Source organism: Solanum pennellii, chromosome 7, assembly GCF_001406875.1.
Source record: "Solanum pennellii chromosome 7, SPENNV200".
NCBI lineage: Eukaryota > Viridiplantae > Streptophyta > Magnoliopsida > Solanales > Solanaceae > Solanum > Solanum pennellii.
The window spans coordinates 66,533,637-66,553,541 of NC_028643.1; the positions used below are offsets into that span (position 1 = coordinate 66,533,637).

Sequence of the window (19,905 nt, forward strand, 5' to 3'; positions counted from 1 at the left end):
CTCATAGTTTACTCCCTTTAATGTATGTTTTTTCTCGCTCTTTTGTTGTCTCCTTGCAGTTGTATTGATTATTTTTTGTTTGGCATGTATACGATCTTACTATAATAAAGATCTTCGTCCTTTTAATGTTTTTTTCCTTTCTCGTCTGGCTCTTCTAAATATTTTTGTCGTAGGTTATGAAGAATATGAATAAAACCTACTCTAAATAAAAGTAATATCTTAAGCTACAAAAGATATGCCTATTAACATAGATTTGTTGTCCTTCATGTCCCAAGTCATTGCTGAGCATTTGAATTATCTAGGTTAGACTCATTTTTTATTTTTTTTAATGTTCGAGAATGTTTCTTTAACATGAGTCTAGCATTCAACATTTTAAACTATGTGTACTTTCATAATGCCACAATCATATATAAATATTCGTGAAAAAGTCATAAAGTTGCATTGGTAAAGCATCCGGAAGGGTCTTCCGCAGTTTACTAAAGAATGAATTTCTATAAGGGTCAAGAATATTATTTCTCTGTTGTTTCAAATAAATTTTCTCCTTCTATAATTTTTTTGTTAGAATAACAAAGTAATAATAACGTAAAGTGGTAAACATTTGATCTCAGATAAGTAGATTGTCTCTAAAAAAATATTATTTATGATGTTGTGGTGTAGATTTTTAACGGTCTTAACTTATTTATAACTAATATTGATTATCAAAAACATTTACATAAATTTTTTTAGACAATGAGTTATGATAACTATAAAATTATTAGATTCTATTTTTTTTCATGTATAAAAAAATGAAAAAGTGATGTTTAATTGTTACATAAAAACATGACTCAATTTTAACAAGACAATTATATCATCAAACACAATTATATCATCAAACATATAATATAATAAATTATGTAAAAGATAAAAATAATTAGATATTAAGTTATTTTAAATCATTAGTTATATATTTACGATTTTTGAGATATATGATAATGTGGAATCATTTAATTTCTCTACAAATGTTCTAAAAACCTAAAAAAAATTCATACAAGAGTCGTTCATTGGTAATGTTGTTCAAAATGTTAGAAAGATTTCTTATGCCCGCGCGAAGCGTGGGTGAATTACCTAGTTGCATAAAAAAATCTCATCATAACTAATGCAAGCATTACTAATACACTATAGATTGCATTATTCTTACACACTCTATCAAACGACCCCTAAGGCACTTAATTATAAATCAAGAACACGTATCTTGCTCTAGTTATGTGGCCCTAGTCCGATGAGATTTCATTGTAAAAAAAGGAAAGTTAAGATGATGAAGCTCGTAAAACTTGCAAGTAAGAATAAGTTTCAAAATGTTCCTTGCAGAAAAGAATGATTTTCATGTGAGGCGTGAAAGAAATTGTTAGATTTATATTTAGATAAAGCCTTTTACTTTGTTTGCTGAATGAAGGAGGGAATTCCTATATATAGTGTTCTTGCAGCACATGAAAGTGTATTGAAATTTGAAATTGATGAAGTTAAGCGCGACAAAAATTTAAGAGTGATTGGGAGAGTTAAGCGTAAATTGGAAGAAGAATCGTCAGCGCGCGCCTCATCCTTTTCTCCGACTCCGGGTGTTGATGGTAAGTCATAGCCACAAAGCACTTTTTCTCACAAAAACAAATCAAAAGATGAAGCAAACACTATCGCGGTTAGATGTCAAATCAGCCAGAAACATAATTAGGTCTCAATAAGCAGAGATTTACGCATATATCTAGCACATTATTAAAGTATCTAACTCGTTATTGAATTAAGATTATATATTTCTAGTTTTTAGCAGTGCATCTGATTAAGTATACATGTATTTGATAAAATATACACATGTATTGGAGATGTAATCATATATATTACACACTATATATTAACTTATCTCGCACATTATTGATGTATTTGACATATTATTGAATTAAGATTATATGTACCTAATTTTTATCTTTGTATTAATAAGTGTAAATGTATCTAATAAAATACACATGTATCAAAATAGGAGTTCAAGAATCTGTGTTAAAAGTGTTATTTACAATTTTGATGATTTGACAAACCAAAGGACCTTGTAAGGAGACCTGATACTTCGTGGAAATATGTATACAAATGACAAGTTGGAAAAGGTACAAAAGTTTGGTGAGGTTGGTGCACAGTCTCCAAGCGTGACAGAATCCTCGGCCAATAGCATGACCACGAAGGTTGTGTCTATCCTTCATAAGGTTATCATTAATAGACACAACCTTAATTTTTGCATTTCTCAAATACTCAAAAACTCAAGAAAAAACCACTCCTCAGAAAAGTATCTTCCTCAAGAGCAACATGGACCTAATAAAGTTGCATGTGCCGTAGTTGTCTCAGGATTTATACTTCGATGCTTATATTGTAATCTATTCTTGTGCTATAAAGAAATTAGATCTTTGTTTGATTCATCCAAAAGTCTAAGTCAGTTAGGGGGGATTGGTTTAGTGGGCAGCATTAGTGTTGCTTAGTTAAAGTCTAAATCATATAAAATTAGGTGGTTTAGTGGGAAACATCGTTGTTGCTTAGTTGAAGTCTAATTCATTTCGAGTTAGGTGGCTTAGTGGACAATTAAGTTATTGCTTAGTTGCTTTCTTTGTAGTAGAGTTCGTACATTGACGGGGAAGGAATTTAGAGGTAAATTCCTAGGTTGCAAGCAGTTGTAATCTGAATTGTTGCTCTGTTTGAGTGAAATGGAGTTGGGTTGAAATCTTGTGAGGACGGGTCGTGGTTTTCACCGTCCTTGAGCAAGGGGGTTTCACGTAAACAGCTTGTGTTGTTTACTTTACTACTTGTGCTTGTTTTACTGTTCTTGTTGTGTCAAGGGACCTGGTCCATTGATTGTTAGTGGACGCATACATCTTATCAAGAAGTTTAAAATTTACTGAATCACCAAAAAATAGGATTTTAGTTGTTTTAATTTTTTTTAAGGAGTTGTGATATGTCATACCCTCTAAAGTTGTTAAAAGCGTAATTTTCTCCATTGACTTTCAGTTATATCACTTAATTAGACTTACTCTATCATAAATAATTTTCAAATATATTTCCTAATTAGACACACTAATTGATTGTATTTGTCTTACATGTATCTCGGACTAGATACATGTATCTAGAAGAGATAAATAAATGTATTTGAAACCTAAGAGGTGGTAATGAATGTAATATTGGAATTCACAAACTAGCGAATCTAAGTAATTAACTTATAAAAAACGGAATTTGCGTAAACTATTCAAATTTTATAGACTTTTTGGAACAAGATAAAGATTACCTCAATTGTTGAGATCATTACTCCATCCGTGTATTGGATACATTATTGTTATGAGTAATACCCGTGTAGTAAAGTAGGAAATCAAATTTTATTATTAGTCTGTCCAGCCTTATGTATGTCTCATTTATGGATTTAGAAGCCAAAGAAAAGCAAATAATCAGTACGAGTGTGAAATATGTTGTTATTAGGAGGTACTACACGTGTTGTAATGTAAGAAACTAAGTTTTATTTTTGTTCCGTCCATAAGGATCAAAATGTCTAATTAACCGTAGAAAATTTCAATAGTCCCTCTTCCATTTGGAGAATGTAAGTAGCTCAATTGGTTGACTATGTGAATTTTATCTTATTAATAAAGATTCAAATTCTCATAATTCTTTACCTATTTCTCCATTTCCTAGCCCCAACTGTTTAAAAAAAAAAACCATCCATCCATAATTGGTGCATAATTACCATTTCTTTATGCTCATAATTCATGTTAAATGGAACACAAGAAATAGACCCGAGAATGATTTCTAGAAGTTTAATGATATAAACTTCTTTTAGCCACATCCATATTTCATAATTGTCTCTTTTCAATTTCAAGGACAAAATTATTTCTATTCTAGGATCTCTTATCAAGGCTATCAATGTAAAAAGGTTAGCTTTTTTTCTTCTTTTGACCTTTTGTCAAATATAGGATAAGAATTTCATCTCTATCCTATATAGTTGTCTCCAAGGTGGTTGGCAAAATTGACCTTGACAATAATTTTGGATAACAAAAAAAAAACTTTCCACAATAATTTTGGATAACAAAAAAAAACTTTCTCTAGTATGTTACAAATTCAGTATAATCTCACAAATAAATTCGAGAGAAGTTGGTGCATACACAAATTTCTGTCATTAACTTGTGAAGGTAGAGACGTATTCAATTCTAATAAGAGAATGGACGGAGTAGATTGAAATTTGATATTTTATTCACACTAACACTACATAATGTCAAATTTGCAATCCTCTTCATGACTACAGAAGGGAAAAATGGCAAATGAAAAAGACAATGAAGTTCTCAAACAGATACAAATGTGGGGCAAACAATTTCTAAAGGACAATGTGGATAACAATCAGACAGAAACCTTCTCTTCTTTGTCAATTTACTCAACAGCCAATGGGACAAGTTCAGCCTGAATCAAAACAAAATACAGAAGCTCCATTAGCAGTTGCTTTAGACTATTGGACAAGTGCAGAAAGCAGAGAGACTTACCAGCTTGCGGAATTTGAGAGCGTAAAACATCTCAAGATAACGACGAATTTCAAGACGATCGAGCTTGGAAACGTGCTTCCAGAACCCGTAAACAGCAGCTAGTGTCAACAGCCGGTCAGAGTAGATTTGCCATGTGTACCTACAGCAACAGGAGATTAGAATCACTTTGAATTAATGCACTCAATAGTGATCATGTGATAGGACGAAAAGATGAGCAGCTTACTTCTCCTGTATACGCTTAAGGCCACCCTCGGAAATGGCTTCCCAATGTGAAGGGTCTACCTTACATTTCTCGAAGAAATCAGCGAGGAGATCAGCAGCCTGCTCGCCATGGTATGGATCAATTTGGAAACCAGACTTTCCATGAACGATGATCTCAGCTGGACCACCTTGATTAGTTGCAAATGTAGGCAAACCACAGCTCATGGCCTCAACAACAGTCAGACCGAAAGCCTCGTAGAATGCAGGCTGCACGAAAGCTCCCCTTGTGTCAGCAATGTACCTGTAGAGTTCCCCATTCCTCACGCGGTTCATCTGGGAAGAAATCCATCGGAACTGGCCATTCAAATTGTGAGTCTTTATAAGTCCATACATCTTCTTCATCTCTGCCTGCTCTTCCAAGTCTTTGGATTCCTTTCTTCGGTCTCCACCAACCACTACAAGGTTAACCAACTCCCTTAGTCGTGGATTCTTAGCATACCACTCGACGAGTCCAGTTAAGTTCTTCACTCGGTCCAATCTTGCCATGGTGAATATGATGGGCTTATTCCTGTCCTTCAACACACACCTGATATAGGAACACAAATCTATTTCAGTACAAGCTTGTTTATATCAGTAAACACAATGTTGCACTATTATAGAAACATACAGGTGTTCTTCATTCTCGACATCGCTAAACAGTAAGTCTTCAATTTCAGAGTGAAAAGTTGTCAATCTCTTTTCCTTTTCGGAGTATGGGAAATAGAGATTCACATCAGCTCCTGGTGACACAATGTTGAATTTGGGGTCGAACACATCAATGCCATGAACAACTCTATACAATCCAGGCATTGTGAAGGCCATGTGGCTCTCATACTGTCCAACGGTGTCCTTGCTAAAGAAAATTGAAAAATGTTTTAGGATCAAACACAATGAAACAGGAAGAAGAACAATTTAATCATAGCGCGAATTGATGTCATACCTTCCTGCTATCTCCTGGAAGGTGCTGGTGATAATGAAATCAGTGTGATTCATTGCTATAAGATCAGCTGTGAACTGAGCTGAGAAGTGGTATTTCTCGTCAAATTTGTTCAAGTAAATGTCAGAATCAGGATATTTGGTTTTCTCCAATGCATGAGCAATGGTGCACTGAATCAAGGCAAAGTAGACAAAACGGAAGAGAACTCTTAATAACTCCGAGTTCCAAATGAAAGGAAATGCAAAGTTAATCCTATACATGTGACCAATGTTACAGACCTGTGTTACACCTAACTTGTGAGCCAACAAGGAGGCAGCAAGGTTTCCCTCACTATAGTTTCCAATAATAAGATCTGGCTTAGCTTGCAGTTCTGCGGTTATTTCTTTCCCCACATCCTAATGTATTAAAGTCACAGTTTTAGTGTAAGTAGAAAATTGCTGCAAAAATCAACTAGAAGACTGAAAAATGAATACAGAAAAGTTGCTTCACCTCAATGAAAGTCTCCATGTATGGCCAGACTTCAAAACGAGAGATCCATTTGCGAACAATGCCTTTTTCAGTCCTAAAGGGGACCCTAAGAATATGTGAATGCTCAGTTCCAAATACCTTTTCGAGTCGCTGACCACAAGTGGTACCAACTGCATCAGGGAGCAGCCGAGTAACCTGAGAATTTAAACAAAGATCAGATGTTGCATTAGAAAAATCAAAATCCTGCTATCATAATCTATAAGCACAATCTCTGAGAATACTAACAATAAGAATACGCGGCTTGATATCAAGTCCTTGCTCCTTTATGCGCTTGAGCATCTCACGCTCCAAGGCAGGAACTTGATCCAAAATATAGACAACCTGCATATTAAAGGAATGGGAACTCAGCACTTGCCCCAATAGGTTTCTAAGGAGTAAGACAAAGTGATCACAAATAAGCAATGCACCTGGCCACCAGTGTCGGGGTAACCCAAGACATTTTCCTGGGCGAAATATCCATGAGGTGAAAGTATAACCACATTGAAAACCATAGGAATTCTACTAAGGAACTTCTCAAGAGTACATGAGTCAGGAGCCTCGAGGAGATCCAGGAGCATGCAGATCATCTCTAGAACACGCTCTGCGGTGTCACCCCAACCTCTCTCCAAGCCAATTTCTTGGAACTTGTGCTCAAATGAGGAGTATGAAGTTTCTGGCGAAAGGGTGGTGAGGTATTCCTCGGCCTTCCTCAGGACTTTTTGGAGAGTATACAAATTCTGAATTCTATCATTCAGCATCATTGACTGCACAGAAAATGATTGTTCGAACATGTTAATCATTTATTGGATGCAAAAATCAGTAACTCCATACTCGAATTTTATCGGAGAAAAACCAACATCAGAAACACTAAATTTACCTTTCCATTGTAGTGGTGAACTCGAAGAAACTCGAGAAGAGGGGTCATGCTTTCCTTGTCATGGAACATTTTAGCAGAGAGGTGCCTGTTGAGGAATTCAACTCCATTTCCAATTGATTTCGTGAGGGTTGGTTTGGGAAATGATGCAGTGAAGGGCTCAAAATCCAATTCAAGAACAAAGTTATCACTGGAACTGCATCAGGGAAAATCACAACATTAATCAAAAAGATTCTAAGAACATGTTAATTAGATAACTCATCATCAAATTCAAACGTAAAACTTACGTTCCGTTAACAAGTTCTTCCTTGAATTGCAAAAACTCAGGCACAGTCAGCTCCTCAACAATAAGAGCATTAACATTCACACGGACATATTCCCACACACCGGGCCTCAAACGAATAGCAAGTGCAACCCATGGGGGCAAAACAATTGCTTCCTAGTATGACGAACAACGCAAAAAAAAATTTCAAATGCAAGCACAAACTGATACATATGTTAGCTTAGTAAGAAAAAGATAATTAAATATAATCAACCTAACAATAAAACCAAGTTACCTGAGTGGATTTCAGGACTTCTTCAAAGGCATGATCATTCAGTTTGTCTTTGTCTTCTTTCTGAATTGATTCAAACTCAGCCAGTAGCTGGTGAGGTTTCAAGATCCCTTTCCCGTGGCTTTCGATCCTGATACAGCCAAAAACAGCAAGAATAACTCATGATGTACTTGATGAAACTATATATTTGTCCGTCAATTAGGGGTCGTTTGGTTTGAACACAAGTTTACTAGGACTAACATTCATTGCATAATTTTTAAGAACGAAAGCTATTTGTTTACAAGAATAGCCTCCACCTTATATAGTAGAAAAAGGATCTAAGGGACCTCTGGGGGATTTTTGTCATTTTCATTGTATTATTCCAGGATTACTAGTTAACAGTACTATTATTCCATCATATGACAGAGATAACTTATCGAGGTACTAATTACTAATTCTGATATAACTTATTCGGAGATCAATAACCAAACAAAGGAATAAGGCAGTACTAAGTTTGTATCCCAAAACTATTTAGGCTTGCGAAACATACCAAACGAAACTGAACAAATAATTACAACAACCAAATCAAAAAGCGAAAACATGGCTGTAAGACCATACCTTGAAAGAAAGAGCAAAATTTCATTGCGATGAGCATCCAAAGTAGCATCAAGACGTTCACGGAGGCTGTGAACACGAGTTAGAACACGTTGAGCCATTGCACCTGCAAATCCTCAGATGACTTTTAACTGTAAAAATAAACAAACAAAATACTGTTAACTCAAAAATCATAAAAATATTTAACATATTACTACTATTCAAAGAGATGAGATTATGTCACCTAATTAATCACCTAATTTTCCAATTATCTAGAATACACCAGCACAAATTTTCAACCCCACCTAGCTCTACTATATTGTCCAAAAAAAGAAAAGTATTTTTTATACTTTAGTAAGTTTTTTCGATTCAAATATAAAATCATAAAAATTTTAAATTTTTCATTTTAATTTATCAATTTTGTTTAAAATCATAAAAAATTTAAATTTTTTAATTTTAATTCATCAATTTTTTATCCGATCAAACTAACACGGACGGAATAATAAAAACTAGCAGACCTACCAATATTATAATGACATGAGAGTTATCAAATAAATGCAGAATAGAATACGTGACGACCAAGAGAAATGTGGCCCAATAAAAACACAACAGAGAGAACTTGCACTGATCTTCCTATTATATATTTATGAAAAAATAGGTGTTAGTAGTCGTATTTCACTGTTTTAGTTGAACCACACAATAATTAAACCAATAAATAAATATAAAACACATATGACATACTCCCTATATACTATATTTGATCAATAGGTACCCTTCAAATATTATATTTTAAAAGGAATAAAGTGAAAGAATATGCCATCTAGAATTTAGTAAATATCAACAAAATTTCCCCGTTTTCCTCAACATCTCACTCAAAAACAAAAAACTAGGAAGAATTTAAAGAAATTGTGACAAAATCAAATACTAAAACAGTATCATGAAGATAAAATATGTCTTGATTGGGAACTAATTTTTTTTAATCATTCGATATCTGAAGCTCACGTCAAACTAAATCAACTAAAAATAAAATGATTTTAACCATTCAACCCCACGCAAAGCAACAAAATAAAAAGAAATTGTGACAAAATTAAATACTAAAACAGTATCATGAAGATAAAATATGTCTTGATTGAAAACTAATTTTTTTTTAATTATTCGATATTTGAAGCTCACGTCAAACTAAATCAACTAAAAATAAAATGATTTTAACCATTCAATCCCACACAGAGCAACAAACTAAATAGCTAGAATAAGGAAACAACAGTTAGAGTAAATTGAAAAAAATAAAAAAACAGAGAGAAGAAAAACAGAGCAATACTAACAGGAGAAAAAGAAGAAAAGAGATGTGAGGATTTTTGTTTCTTCTCGTCAAATTATAGTTTGTATTTCAATGGATAATACATTGTTTTCTATCCGTGACGGTTATAAATAGATTTTTCTGTCAATATTGTCAAAAATTTGAAGAAAAAAAAGTAAAGTTTAGAATTTGCAGAGTATAACAAAAAAAAAAATCTCACAACCTCATCTTTTAATCAGTCAACAAAAAAGAATATGAAAATGTTTTTCTTTTTTTTGTTAAAAAATGATCTTGTAGCAGAAAACGACAAACAGAGGTTGTAAAAAAAAAAAGAACTACTCTGAAAATGAAAGGTACATGAACAAGAGCAGTAGTGCAAGCAAATGCTACTGAAAATTATTCCTTTTTTTTTAATATGTACGAATGAGAAAGAGATGAAACAACAAAATTCTTACGCACCGACATAACATAAAGAAATTAGAGTAGCAGGTTTTACCTTTTTTATTTATTTATTATTATTTATTTATTTTTTGAAGAAAATGGAAAGAGAGGAATATTGAAAGGAATAATAATAAATAGAGGGAAGTAATGAATGAAATGGATGGAGGAAATTAACACAAAAATTGAAATGAAAGAGTGTTGCTTATGAATGGTGATGAGAAATGGAATGGTAGAGGTCCCTTTTTATAGAAATACAAAACGTGTACGTGTCTTCTCAAGTGAATCACTTATTTTAATTATACAAACAAAATGCTATGAATATTAATTAATTCTTGTTTGCCTGCTAAGCTCTTTTAAGCAACACCATCACAATCACTGATTCACGTGATAAAGTTATTTATCTCTTAATTAAAAATTTTAAATTTTAAAATTAAACATGAAAATATTTTTAATATGCGTCATTTTCTTTAATCAGATTCTACAAAGCACGAATTCAAATTATAATATAGTGACGAAAGACAAAAAAAAATCTCTTTAGAAACATAATTTAATGATTATGGGTGTATCCATCCAAGAAAAATGTTTGTTACTTTTTTATGCGAAAATAGTAAATTTCTTATTTTATCGTTTTTAATGGTAAATAAGAGATATATCTAAGAAAAAAAATATTTTATGTATTTAAATAAATAATAAGAGTTGAGGCATGTGGATAAAAAATGAAGTGTGTTGAAGATATAAAAAAAGATAGAATATCACGATCAATATGAAATTGTCATTAATAAAATTTATTTTTTCTACATTCACGAAAAAAATGATATATATCTCCATTTTTAAGAAAAAAAAAATTTCAAAAGATTCATCAATTGAACATGGAAAAGAAAATAAGAAAATGTTAAATTTCCTCCATACTACCAAACACACCCTAGAGAACAGGATAATTTGATGTACTTTATGTTGTTCACGCAAAATTTAGGAAATGATTGCACTTATTAGATAAATATTATCTTATTATTCTAAGTTCCAGCTCATAACTAATAAATTATGTAAAGATAATTTTATTTTTACTTTAAGATTCACTTCAACTTTTATGACATAGAATTAATAACTATTTAAACCTTAAATTATTTATCCATTTAGCCTTTTTTGTACAAATCTCATCTCACAGTAATTGTGGTAGTTGTTGGCCTTTGAGTTCATTGAATAACCAATTACCTCTTGTCCAATTTTCTTCTTTTGAAAAGAAAGAAAACTAAGTTCACATTTTCAAGACCTTGGGTTTGACATGACAGAAAAATAATACCATGAAAACAATATCTATATTGCTTGATCACTTTATTTATTTATCTAACTTCCGATATTTTTATTGTAAGCTCGTTTAATTAGGATTTATATTGGATAAATAGGGATATATATAGGTTATTTTGTTTTATATATCGGTCGCTATGATTTTTAATTTTTAAATACAATAAATCATTAAGATAATTTTATCAATTTATCATATTTGATATTTAAATGCTCGATTTTAGATTTAACGAGTAAGAAGATGTTTATGAAACAAATATATGACATCTTCAATAATTTGATGTGACAAGATAATAACATAACTAATTTAATATAAACAATTTTAACTAATATGAAACAATACAGTACAACACAACGAAAAAATTAAGCGGAATATGATTCTTACTTTAGGTTTGAAGTTTAGTATAATGTGAAATTGTAAACTCAAAGTCACTATGAAGTGAACGGAACGCTAAATGATACAACACTAGTGAATAAAATATAGAGACTAATATTTATATAAAGGTAAAATAGTAAATCAATACCGTCTTAATGAGTTATTGGGTAAATACTTAAAAAATTAAAATCGAACCAATAATTGAATGATTTTTCTTTACATAATCATTAAAACCCCGTTAACCAAATAAACTAATAACTATTATCCAATTCAATCTATCTATAATTTAGTTTTTATCCACCCCTGTATATAAATCTCTAATGAATTTAAACCGTACCATAGAAGACTTATTTATAAAATAAAAAAGCAATTTCTTGCTGATTATTTTCGTTTTGAAAATTAAATTTGTAATCTTATTTATCTCATTGCAAACCTAATAATTTTATCCAATGAAAAATGTTATAACATGCATGTACCTTACTTCCTACACCTTTGTCAGTTTGGCTTCAAGTTTCAGAGTTGTTTTAACCAAAACCACTTTTGGTGCTTCTGTATTTAACACTAATCCAATGGACTCATTCTTTATTTAATATTGGTGGACCCGACCCGTTTCATTAATGATGACTTTAAAACCTTTTTTTTATGTCAATTTGTTTGGGCTACTATATTTGATTTGTACTCGGGATATTTTGACCTTTAAACTATTTTATTTGTTACAATAATGACATTTTTTTAATACTTGCATAGGGAATATAAAAGTTAATTGAGGATAATACTATGGTCTATGTTAATGTTTTCATTTTACTGGATTTCTTTGAATTTTCAAAGGTCCCTTTTTCTCTTTTGACTCTCATCCTTAAATCAATTACATCTTACACTACGTGTGTTTTAAATTGAAATTAAGAATAGATTTTGAAATTTATTTATTTAATTAATAGTGGTTATTTAGCGTGAAGGATAAAAATAAATAGTTTTGAAATAAAAAAAATTTAGGGTAAAATTTTATTGTTTTGTTTGATTGTCATCTCACCATTTATAACATAGTGAGATAAGTTATTCAAAAATAATTAATCTCAAAATTATTAATTTTGAAATAACTTGTTCCTAATCAAACGATCGATAGTAATTCTGCGTCTACTAATCTGTTATAAAGATTTTGAAGTAGTGAAAATTTTTTAATATGCCGCTTATATACGTACGTTTTTCTTCATTTTCAATGTAGAGAATTTGTAGGCATGATTCTTTTTACTTTACTTTGAATTTATTAGACATAAAGTTATGTTGTTATATTTTTGCTAATTATATTTGAAATGTGTTCATATACTCAAATACAATTTCAAAAAATAAGAAGTGAGTTAAAAACAAATTTTAAGTTATTTTCAAATAAAAATAAAGTTTTCCTAATCAAATTTTCAAATAAAATAAATTTCAACAAACAAAAAAAAATTGCTTATGGGTAAAGTGGTCCACTTTAATTGTCATATACCATGTCATTTTTGTTGGTGGGTTCTAGAAATAGGGTGTAGAATTATGACTTTGTTTCTATCCTCCATAATATTAGCTACAAACCATATCCAATCCACCAACTACATAAGACAAGACAAGAGGAATTAAATCACTTTTTTTATTTTTTAAAAAAAAGTGTAAATATTTTGATTAGAAATAGAGAGTGCGGATCTGATTCTTCTTCACGGTCAAACATGTTGGCACTAAGTAAGATCCCAGGACCTCGTCAGGACCAATGAGATTCGATCTCAAGACATTATCTGTTGTGATATATATCATTAAATTGTATAATTATTTTATTCAATTTAAAAGTTTAATTTGTTAGAAGAAAAATATTTTTATAAATTAATTTACTTAATTTATAAAAAACAAATTCAAAATATAAATATAAATAAAATTTATATTATTCAATTTTATAAAATATTACGAGTATTTTGAGCCGGAGGGAGTAATTAATAAATGGAAATTGTTGAGTAGGCTAAATGCTAAATGTTGAGAGATTTCATTTTGGGTGTGGAAGTTGGAAGAAGTTTCGTGGAAACCAAAATCGTAATGAATGTCAGCCAATGAATCCCACCGTTTTTCCTTTTCCACGTAAATCTTTTAGATTCAAATTAAGGCATGACTAATAGATAGGAAAGTGAAATTTATGTCGCATGAAAGTCAAAGCAAAACACTTCTAGAAAGAGGGTTAATTCGCGGTTTTGAAATCGAATTATAATTGATAATTTGAATTGTAAAAGCATATTGATTTATTGATAATAAATTATTGATTTAGTTGTTACAATAATGATATTAGTTCTTTTTGATATTGGATTGTCGTTTCTTAACGGTTTAAAGTTTTTTTTAACAGGTTAATCAATAATTCGATAGTAAATTACATAATTATATTTATGCATTTAAAAGTCCTTGACTTACAATTTAGTTTAACTTTCTTTTCTTTTTCTCATGTTGTTTCAAACTTTCGATTATTGAACAATGTAACAATGTTTGCTGCTGAGCAAGATGCATTCTGACAACTCATGTGCATAGTTCATTTGATAGTCACCTTATTTTCTAAGTGATTTTTTATGATAATTTTTTTTGTCAATTTTTAACGGTGAAATCGATAACGGACTGATAATGATCAATGACCAATAGACCAATAACAGATAAGTTAATGTCTTAAGTCTTGACGATTCTATATAGCATGTCTACTAACCGATAACCTATAAGTCAATCAACCTTATACAATATAAGGCCCTTTTATTTTAACTTTGTCCACAATTTTGATTACTTTCTCTATTTTAATTTATTGGGTTGATTTTACTTTGATACAAAATTTTAAAAATAATTATAGTCTTAAATATATCGAGTTAAAATTTTTATAAATCTCTATTACTATTACATTCTCTCCTTTTTATAAAAAAAAAAGACTATAAGTAATACTTTTAGTTTGAACATACTTCTTTAAAAAATTAAGCACTATTAAAAAAAATAAGATTTATTTGTATTTAAACTGAATATCCTTTATAAATGTCTTGATGAAAAATACTACTAACAAGTAACATTCATTTCATTTTATTTGATCATGTTGAACAGACACTTGCCTAAAAAAAGATATTTATTAGCGGTGTATTTTATTGAAATAACATTATTAAATTATGTTGTGGAATTCAAATTAAGGGCAAATTCAGATAAATCATCTGATTTAAAGACAAATTTGATCCTTTTACTTCATTTCTCAAAATCTTTTTTAAAAAGGTCATTTCCTTTTACTTCATTTCTCGAAATCTTTTTAAAAAGGTCATTTAAATCTAATTAGATAATTAAGTGTCACTAAATATAAATAACTTACAAAACAGAATAAATATGGCTGAAGTACATCAATTTAATTTAAATGTGTAAAACTTTTCTTTTATTTATACCCGGCATATAAAACTTTAATATTGATATAATTTTTATTTACTTATAACATTCATTACTTGATTTACACCCCAAATTAGAATAGTTACAAACAAAATCTCAATACTTGTAAAGAATCTTTTAATTAGATTAGTTTCATGAAAGTCTCATATCTCAATCTGAATAGTAAAATTTTAAATATTATATTTAAATTTTATAGACTAGTAATATGATTGGGTTTTATTTATCAACATGTTAAATTAGATAAGTCAAGTAAATAATGCATAAGAGTACAAAAAACTATACATAAGTTGGGATTGAATTTTTATACACGAATGACATCAAAAAGAAAAAAATTTAAGTTCAATTTAAACATGTGTACTTTGACACACATATTCATCATCTATTATAGGCTATTTATTTGGTGACACTTGGTTATATTCGATTAGATTTAAATGTTTTTTTGTAAAATAAAATCTAATTGGATTAGATTTAAATGTTTTTTTGTAAAATAAAATCTAAAAAAAAACAATTTACTAAAAAAAACAATTTACTTTTCAACTTCGCAAAGGATTGAAAATTTTGGGACAAAATTTGAGCTATTTTGATAACTACAGTATTAGAAATATACTCTCTTTTTAAGCGTAAAAATTGTTTCATTTCGCATAGCATAAGAACATGCTATAGCTCTTAGCCTATAGACAAATGTTACATGATTTAGAGCCAGTTTGATTTAATTTTAAAAAATAATTTAAAAAGTTATGAATTATGAGTCGTGGTCATTCGTGTGAATTTGATCCGATTCAATATTATTTTTTAAAAGAAGATAAACACTATTTTGAAAATGAATGGAAAAATTATTGGGTAAACGATTCAATTGTAACATTCATTCTCTTTAAAATGGTTCTTTCATCTTTGAGAATGAAAAAAGAAATAAAAAACAAAAGTAGTAAGAAAACTATTTATTTTTTAACATTGATATCAAACAACTTGTGGCATTGTATTTTGTTTCCTTGAAATTTCTAAGTTCGATTTAGAGATGCATAGAATGCCCTGGTAAGGAGAAGCCGATTCGCCACTTGTTGAAAGTATTTCAACAAAGATATCGTTGATAAATCTTCTGCTATTGTTAACAGGTACACGGTCATTGTTCTTGTTACTATTAATCTTATAAATAACTTTTTAAAAATGATTTTTAAAAAAAGTCAAATTTAAGTTACTTGTAAGTTTTTAAAAAAAGAGAGTAGGAAATCACCTATTTTTAACTTTTAATTTTTAAAGTCATTTTAAACTGATTATAATTTTATCAAATACTTCTAAAAACTAAATTTGATGACTTTTAAATCAATTCAAACAAACTCGTGATGACAAAAAATAGTACACGCTTTAAAAATTTCAACATGCGTACGATGAGCAATATCAATATTTTGTGCGTTGAACAATGTGGCTTCGTTTTGCAACAAACAAATCTATTGGCTGGCCTGCCCCATGTGGGTTTAAGTGAACCCATAGTATCTCATTTCATTGTATGTGTCACTTGCTATATGTATTCATTTTACATAAAATTAATATATATCATCTTCCGTTTTAAATTATTTATCGTATTTTATTTTATACTCCTTTTACGAAATACTATCATTTCAATTATCCTACCTTCATATATAAATCATCATCTCATAATTGAAGTATTTGTAAATTTTCAAGAAAAAGTTCTATTGAGAGCAAAATAAAAATAAATAAATTATCTTGATTTTTTAAACTGACAAATAATTTGTGATAAGTAACTTTTAAATATACAAACAAAAAAATTTAAAAGAATAATAATTAACGTAAAATTTATTAATTGTGATTCACTACTCATGACACAATAGTGACCAAAAAATACTCGCGCGGAGTCATCGGACATGTGGTAATATCAAGTAATGATAATATGAAAAATTAAAAAAGAACTGAATCAAGTTGTGCCATAAAAAAATTGACATATTTTGTTAACCTCTTTAGTTTTAAATCTTAAAAAATTGACAATATAATAATATAGAAATTAGTTATTTCATCTTTAATATTCTGCATATCAATATTAAACAATTTCTATGCATGTATTAGTTATTTATACACAACAATTAAGCTGCTAAAAAATAAAATACTACTATTTATACAAAGAATCAAAGTACTTCCAAAGAGGAAAATAACCATTGATTTATGTTTGCTATCAGAAAATTCCCTTTACTTGTCTCTACCTTTTATTCCGATGCCATTAGAAATGGTCATATACAACATCAAATATTCTACATTTGTGTGTATATCATTACTCCAACTTCTTGCATTTTTTTTTCTGGTAGAAGTGAAATCCAAGAGTGTGTTTGGTTCCACTGAATTTATTCCCAATGGAAATGTTTATATATTGGGTTTACTTTTGTTTTTAATTCGGTGTCTGATATTTATATTGAAATATATTCTATTAATTTCAATTTGCACCGTGTAGGATCCATTCAGAAAAAAATGCCTCCTATCAAGAATTTGTTCATATCCAAGACTCAAAATCAATACAAAGGAATAGTTTCATTCATTGCACTACCTTCTTTGATAGTTTTATTGGTAACACATCATGCCTGAAATATCCTTATCATTATCATCATCTATCAAAATTCCACTGTTAGGTGTTTTAATACTAAAGGTGCAAGTTATATTATATGCCAATTTTCTAATATAGTGTGTCATCTCAAAATATGATATTTTTATCTACACTAACATTCGAAAATTCTGTAACGTTTCCACCATTATATATTAGTTCCCCATTACTTAAATCTAAACACCCCATCATAGTACCACCTTAGAGTAATCTAAGTAAACCCATACATCTCTTACCTGAAGGCAATAAAAAAAAATAGAATAATAACTATAGACCTACTCTAGCAAAAGGGCAATTCAAAAATAGAATAGTACTTAAAACGTAGTATCATTGTAGAAATATGAACATAATACTAAGACGAATGTAAGTACAATATACTAGCATTAGTTTCTCTATGAACATAATACTAAGACGAACATAAATACAACATAGTAGCAACTTTTCTATGAACATAATACTAAGAACATAAATACAACACTTCATGAACATAATACTAAGACGAATATAAATACAAAATTACGCGACATAAACGAGAAAGGAAAAAATCTAATTTCATAAAAGTGTGGTATAATATGGTGTAAATGAACACCTAACATTATAATCGTAAGCCACACATAAGATTTCACACAATGTTATTCTTAATTTCACGAATCAACAGAAACCCTAGGAGATAAAGCACAAACTCGAAATAAGGGACAAAGAATTAATATTTTATTAAATCAGTTGATAAACTACGAAATGAAGTTGAAAATACACAACAAAATCGTTCGATAATCACTAGAAATGCATTGCAAATGAAGAAGGGGATGAAAGGAGAAAAATGATTTTTTTTGGTCTTTTACGTTAGGAAAATGGGGGAAAACAAGAATTGGGAGTTGAAAAGGGAGTTAATACCTTATATGGTCACTCAACTATGTACTTTTCTCTCAGAAAGTCACTCAACTTTCAATTTTCACTCAAAAGTCACTCAACTCTTGTTTTCTTTCTCAGAAAGTCACTCAACTTTGAATTTTAACTCAAAAGTCACTCAACTATCCACTCTTTCCTCAAAAAGTCACTCAACTATCCACTCTTTCCTCAAAAAGTCACTCAATCTATTAAATTATTTTTTAATTAAAAATTGTTGATATTAATTATTTATATAACAAACCAAAAATTTTAAAAAATAAATTAAATCATTTAGTGATCCACCCACCAAACCCGACCCATTAAAAATATGATATGACCCATTTTATTTTGTCTTTAATCCTAAATCAATCCCTCTCTTTAAACCTTGAATTAGGATTAAAGACAAAATAAAATGGGTCATATCATATTTTTTTAATGGGTCGAGTTAGGTGGGTGGATCACTAAATGGTTTAAATGGTATTTTTATTTTTTAAAAATTTTGGTTTGTTATATAAATAATTAATATCAATAAATTTTAATTAAAAAACAATTTAATAGATTGAGTGATTTTTGAGGAAAGAGTGGATAGTTGAGTGACTTTTGAATTAAAATTCAAAGTTGAGTGACTTTCTGAGAAAAAAGTGCATAGTTGAGTGACTTTTGAGTGAAAATTGAAAGTTGAGTGACTTTCTGAGAGAAGAGTGCATAGTTGAGTGACCATATGAGGTATTAACTCGTTGAAAAGGTGGGGGACCCAATAATGTTGGACTAATTATTTGGTTTATGTGTTGAGGTTCAGCACTTAGGTGTGTATAAAATGGAAAAATATAAAGTTCAGGTGGATAATATGACACCCGTAAAGTTTAAGTGTGTAGTTCGAATTTCAGATATATGTTGTGGGAGGGGGTTTAGACCATTTTCCCTATATAATAGGGAAAAAATCTTAATTACCCCAAAACTTTATGATATACCCTCTGTTTAAAAAAAAACTCATGTATACCCCTATCATTATAGAAATGACTCATATATGCCCTTTTACTTAACATATTAAGTTTTAATAATTAAATAATCATTTTCTTACTTTAATTTAAGAAAATGTCCCACCCTCCACCAGACCCACCTGACCCAATTGAAAATAATAAAAACCCACCCGCTCAAATTAACTTCATCCATTCTATTTCATTGTTACCACCTCAACATATACAAAAATAAATTTTACCAAATTGTGTTTTCTATTTTTATTCGGTTCCTCTACTTGGTACCAAATTGTGTTTTCTATTTTTCTATTTTTATTCGGTTCCTCTACTTGGTACATTTCTCAAACAAAAATAAATTTTACCAAATTGTGTTTATTTATTTCACACTAAA

At 29.9% G+C, this 19,905-nt stretch overlaps 1 protein-coding gene across 2 annotated transcripts; it reads right to left on the reverse strand.

Annotated features, from left to right (window-relative positions):
- Positions 1 to 4,200: 4,200 nt before the first annotated feature.
- On the reverse strand, positions 4,201 to 10,164 carry LOC107026306 (sucrose synthase). 2 transcript variants are annotated; one of them, XM_015227212.2, is made up of 14 exons: positions 10,008 to 10,164; positions 8,239 to 8,366; positions 7,645 to 7,771; positions 7,375 to 7,526; positions 7,091 to 7,283; positions 6,642 to 6,977; positions 6,460 to 6,555; positions 6,196 to 6,369; positions 5,985 to 6,101; positions 5,710 to 5,876; positions 5,398 to 5,622; positions 4,753 to 5,316; positions 4,530 to 4,668; positions 4,201 to 4,449 (listed from the first exon to the last, which is right to left on the reverse strand). In XM_015227212.2, exons 2-14 carry the CDS (start codon positions 8,334 to 8,336, stop codon positions 4,420 to 4,422), a joined length of 2,418 nt encoding a protein of 805 aa, XP_015082698.1. In that variant the 5' UTR covers positions 8,337 to 8,366; positions 10,008 to 10,164; the 3' UTR covers positions 4,201 to 4,419. The 2 variants fall into 2 exon arrangements, with proteins under 2 accessions (XP_015082698.1, XP_015082699.1); XM_015227213.2 differs by lacking the exon at positions 10,008 to 10,164 and adding an exon at positions 9,537 to 9,688.
- Positions 10,165 to 19,905: the final 9,741 nt, after the last annotated feature.

Bases quoted from the DNA above. Each gene is read 5' to 3' on its own strand.
- LOC107026306 (XM_015227212.2), bottom strand. From the start codon at position 8,336: ATGGCTCAACGTGTTCTAACTCGTGTTCACAGCCTCCGTGAACGTCTT. The intron at 7,284-7,374 runs GTAAGTTTTACG...TCCCTGATGCAG, and splicing joins GAAGAACTTGTTAACGGAAC to TTCCAGTGATAACTTTGTTC. The intron at 6,556-6,641 runs GTGCATTGCTTA...TTTAATATGCAG, and splicing joins ACCCCGACACTGGTGGCCAG to GTTGTCTATATTTTGGATCA.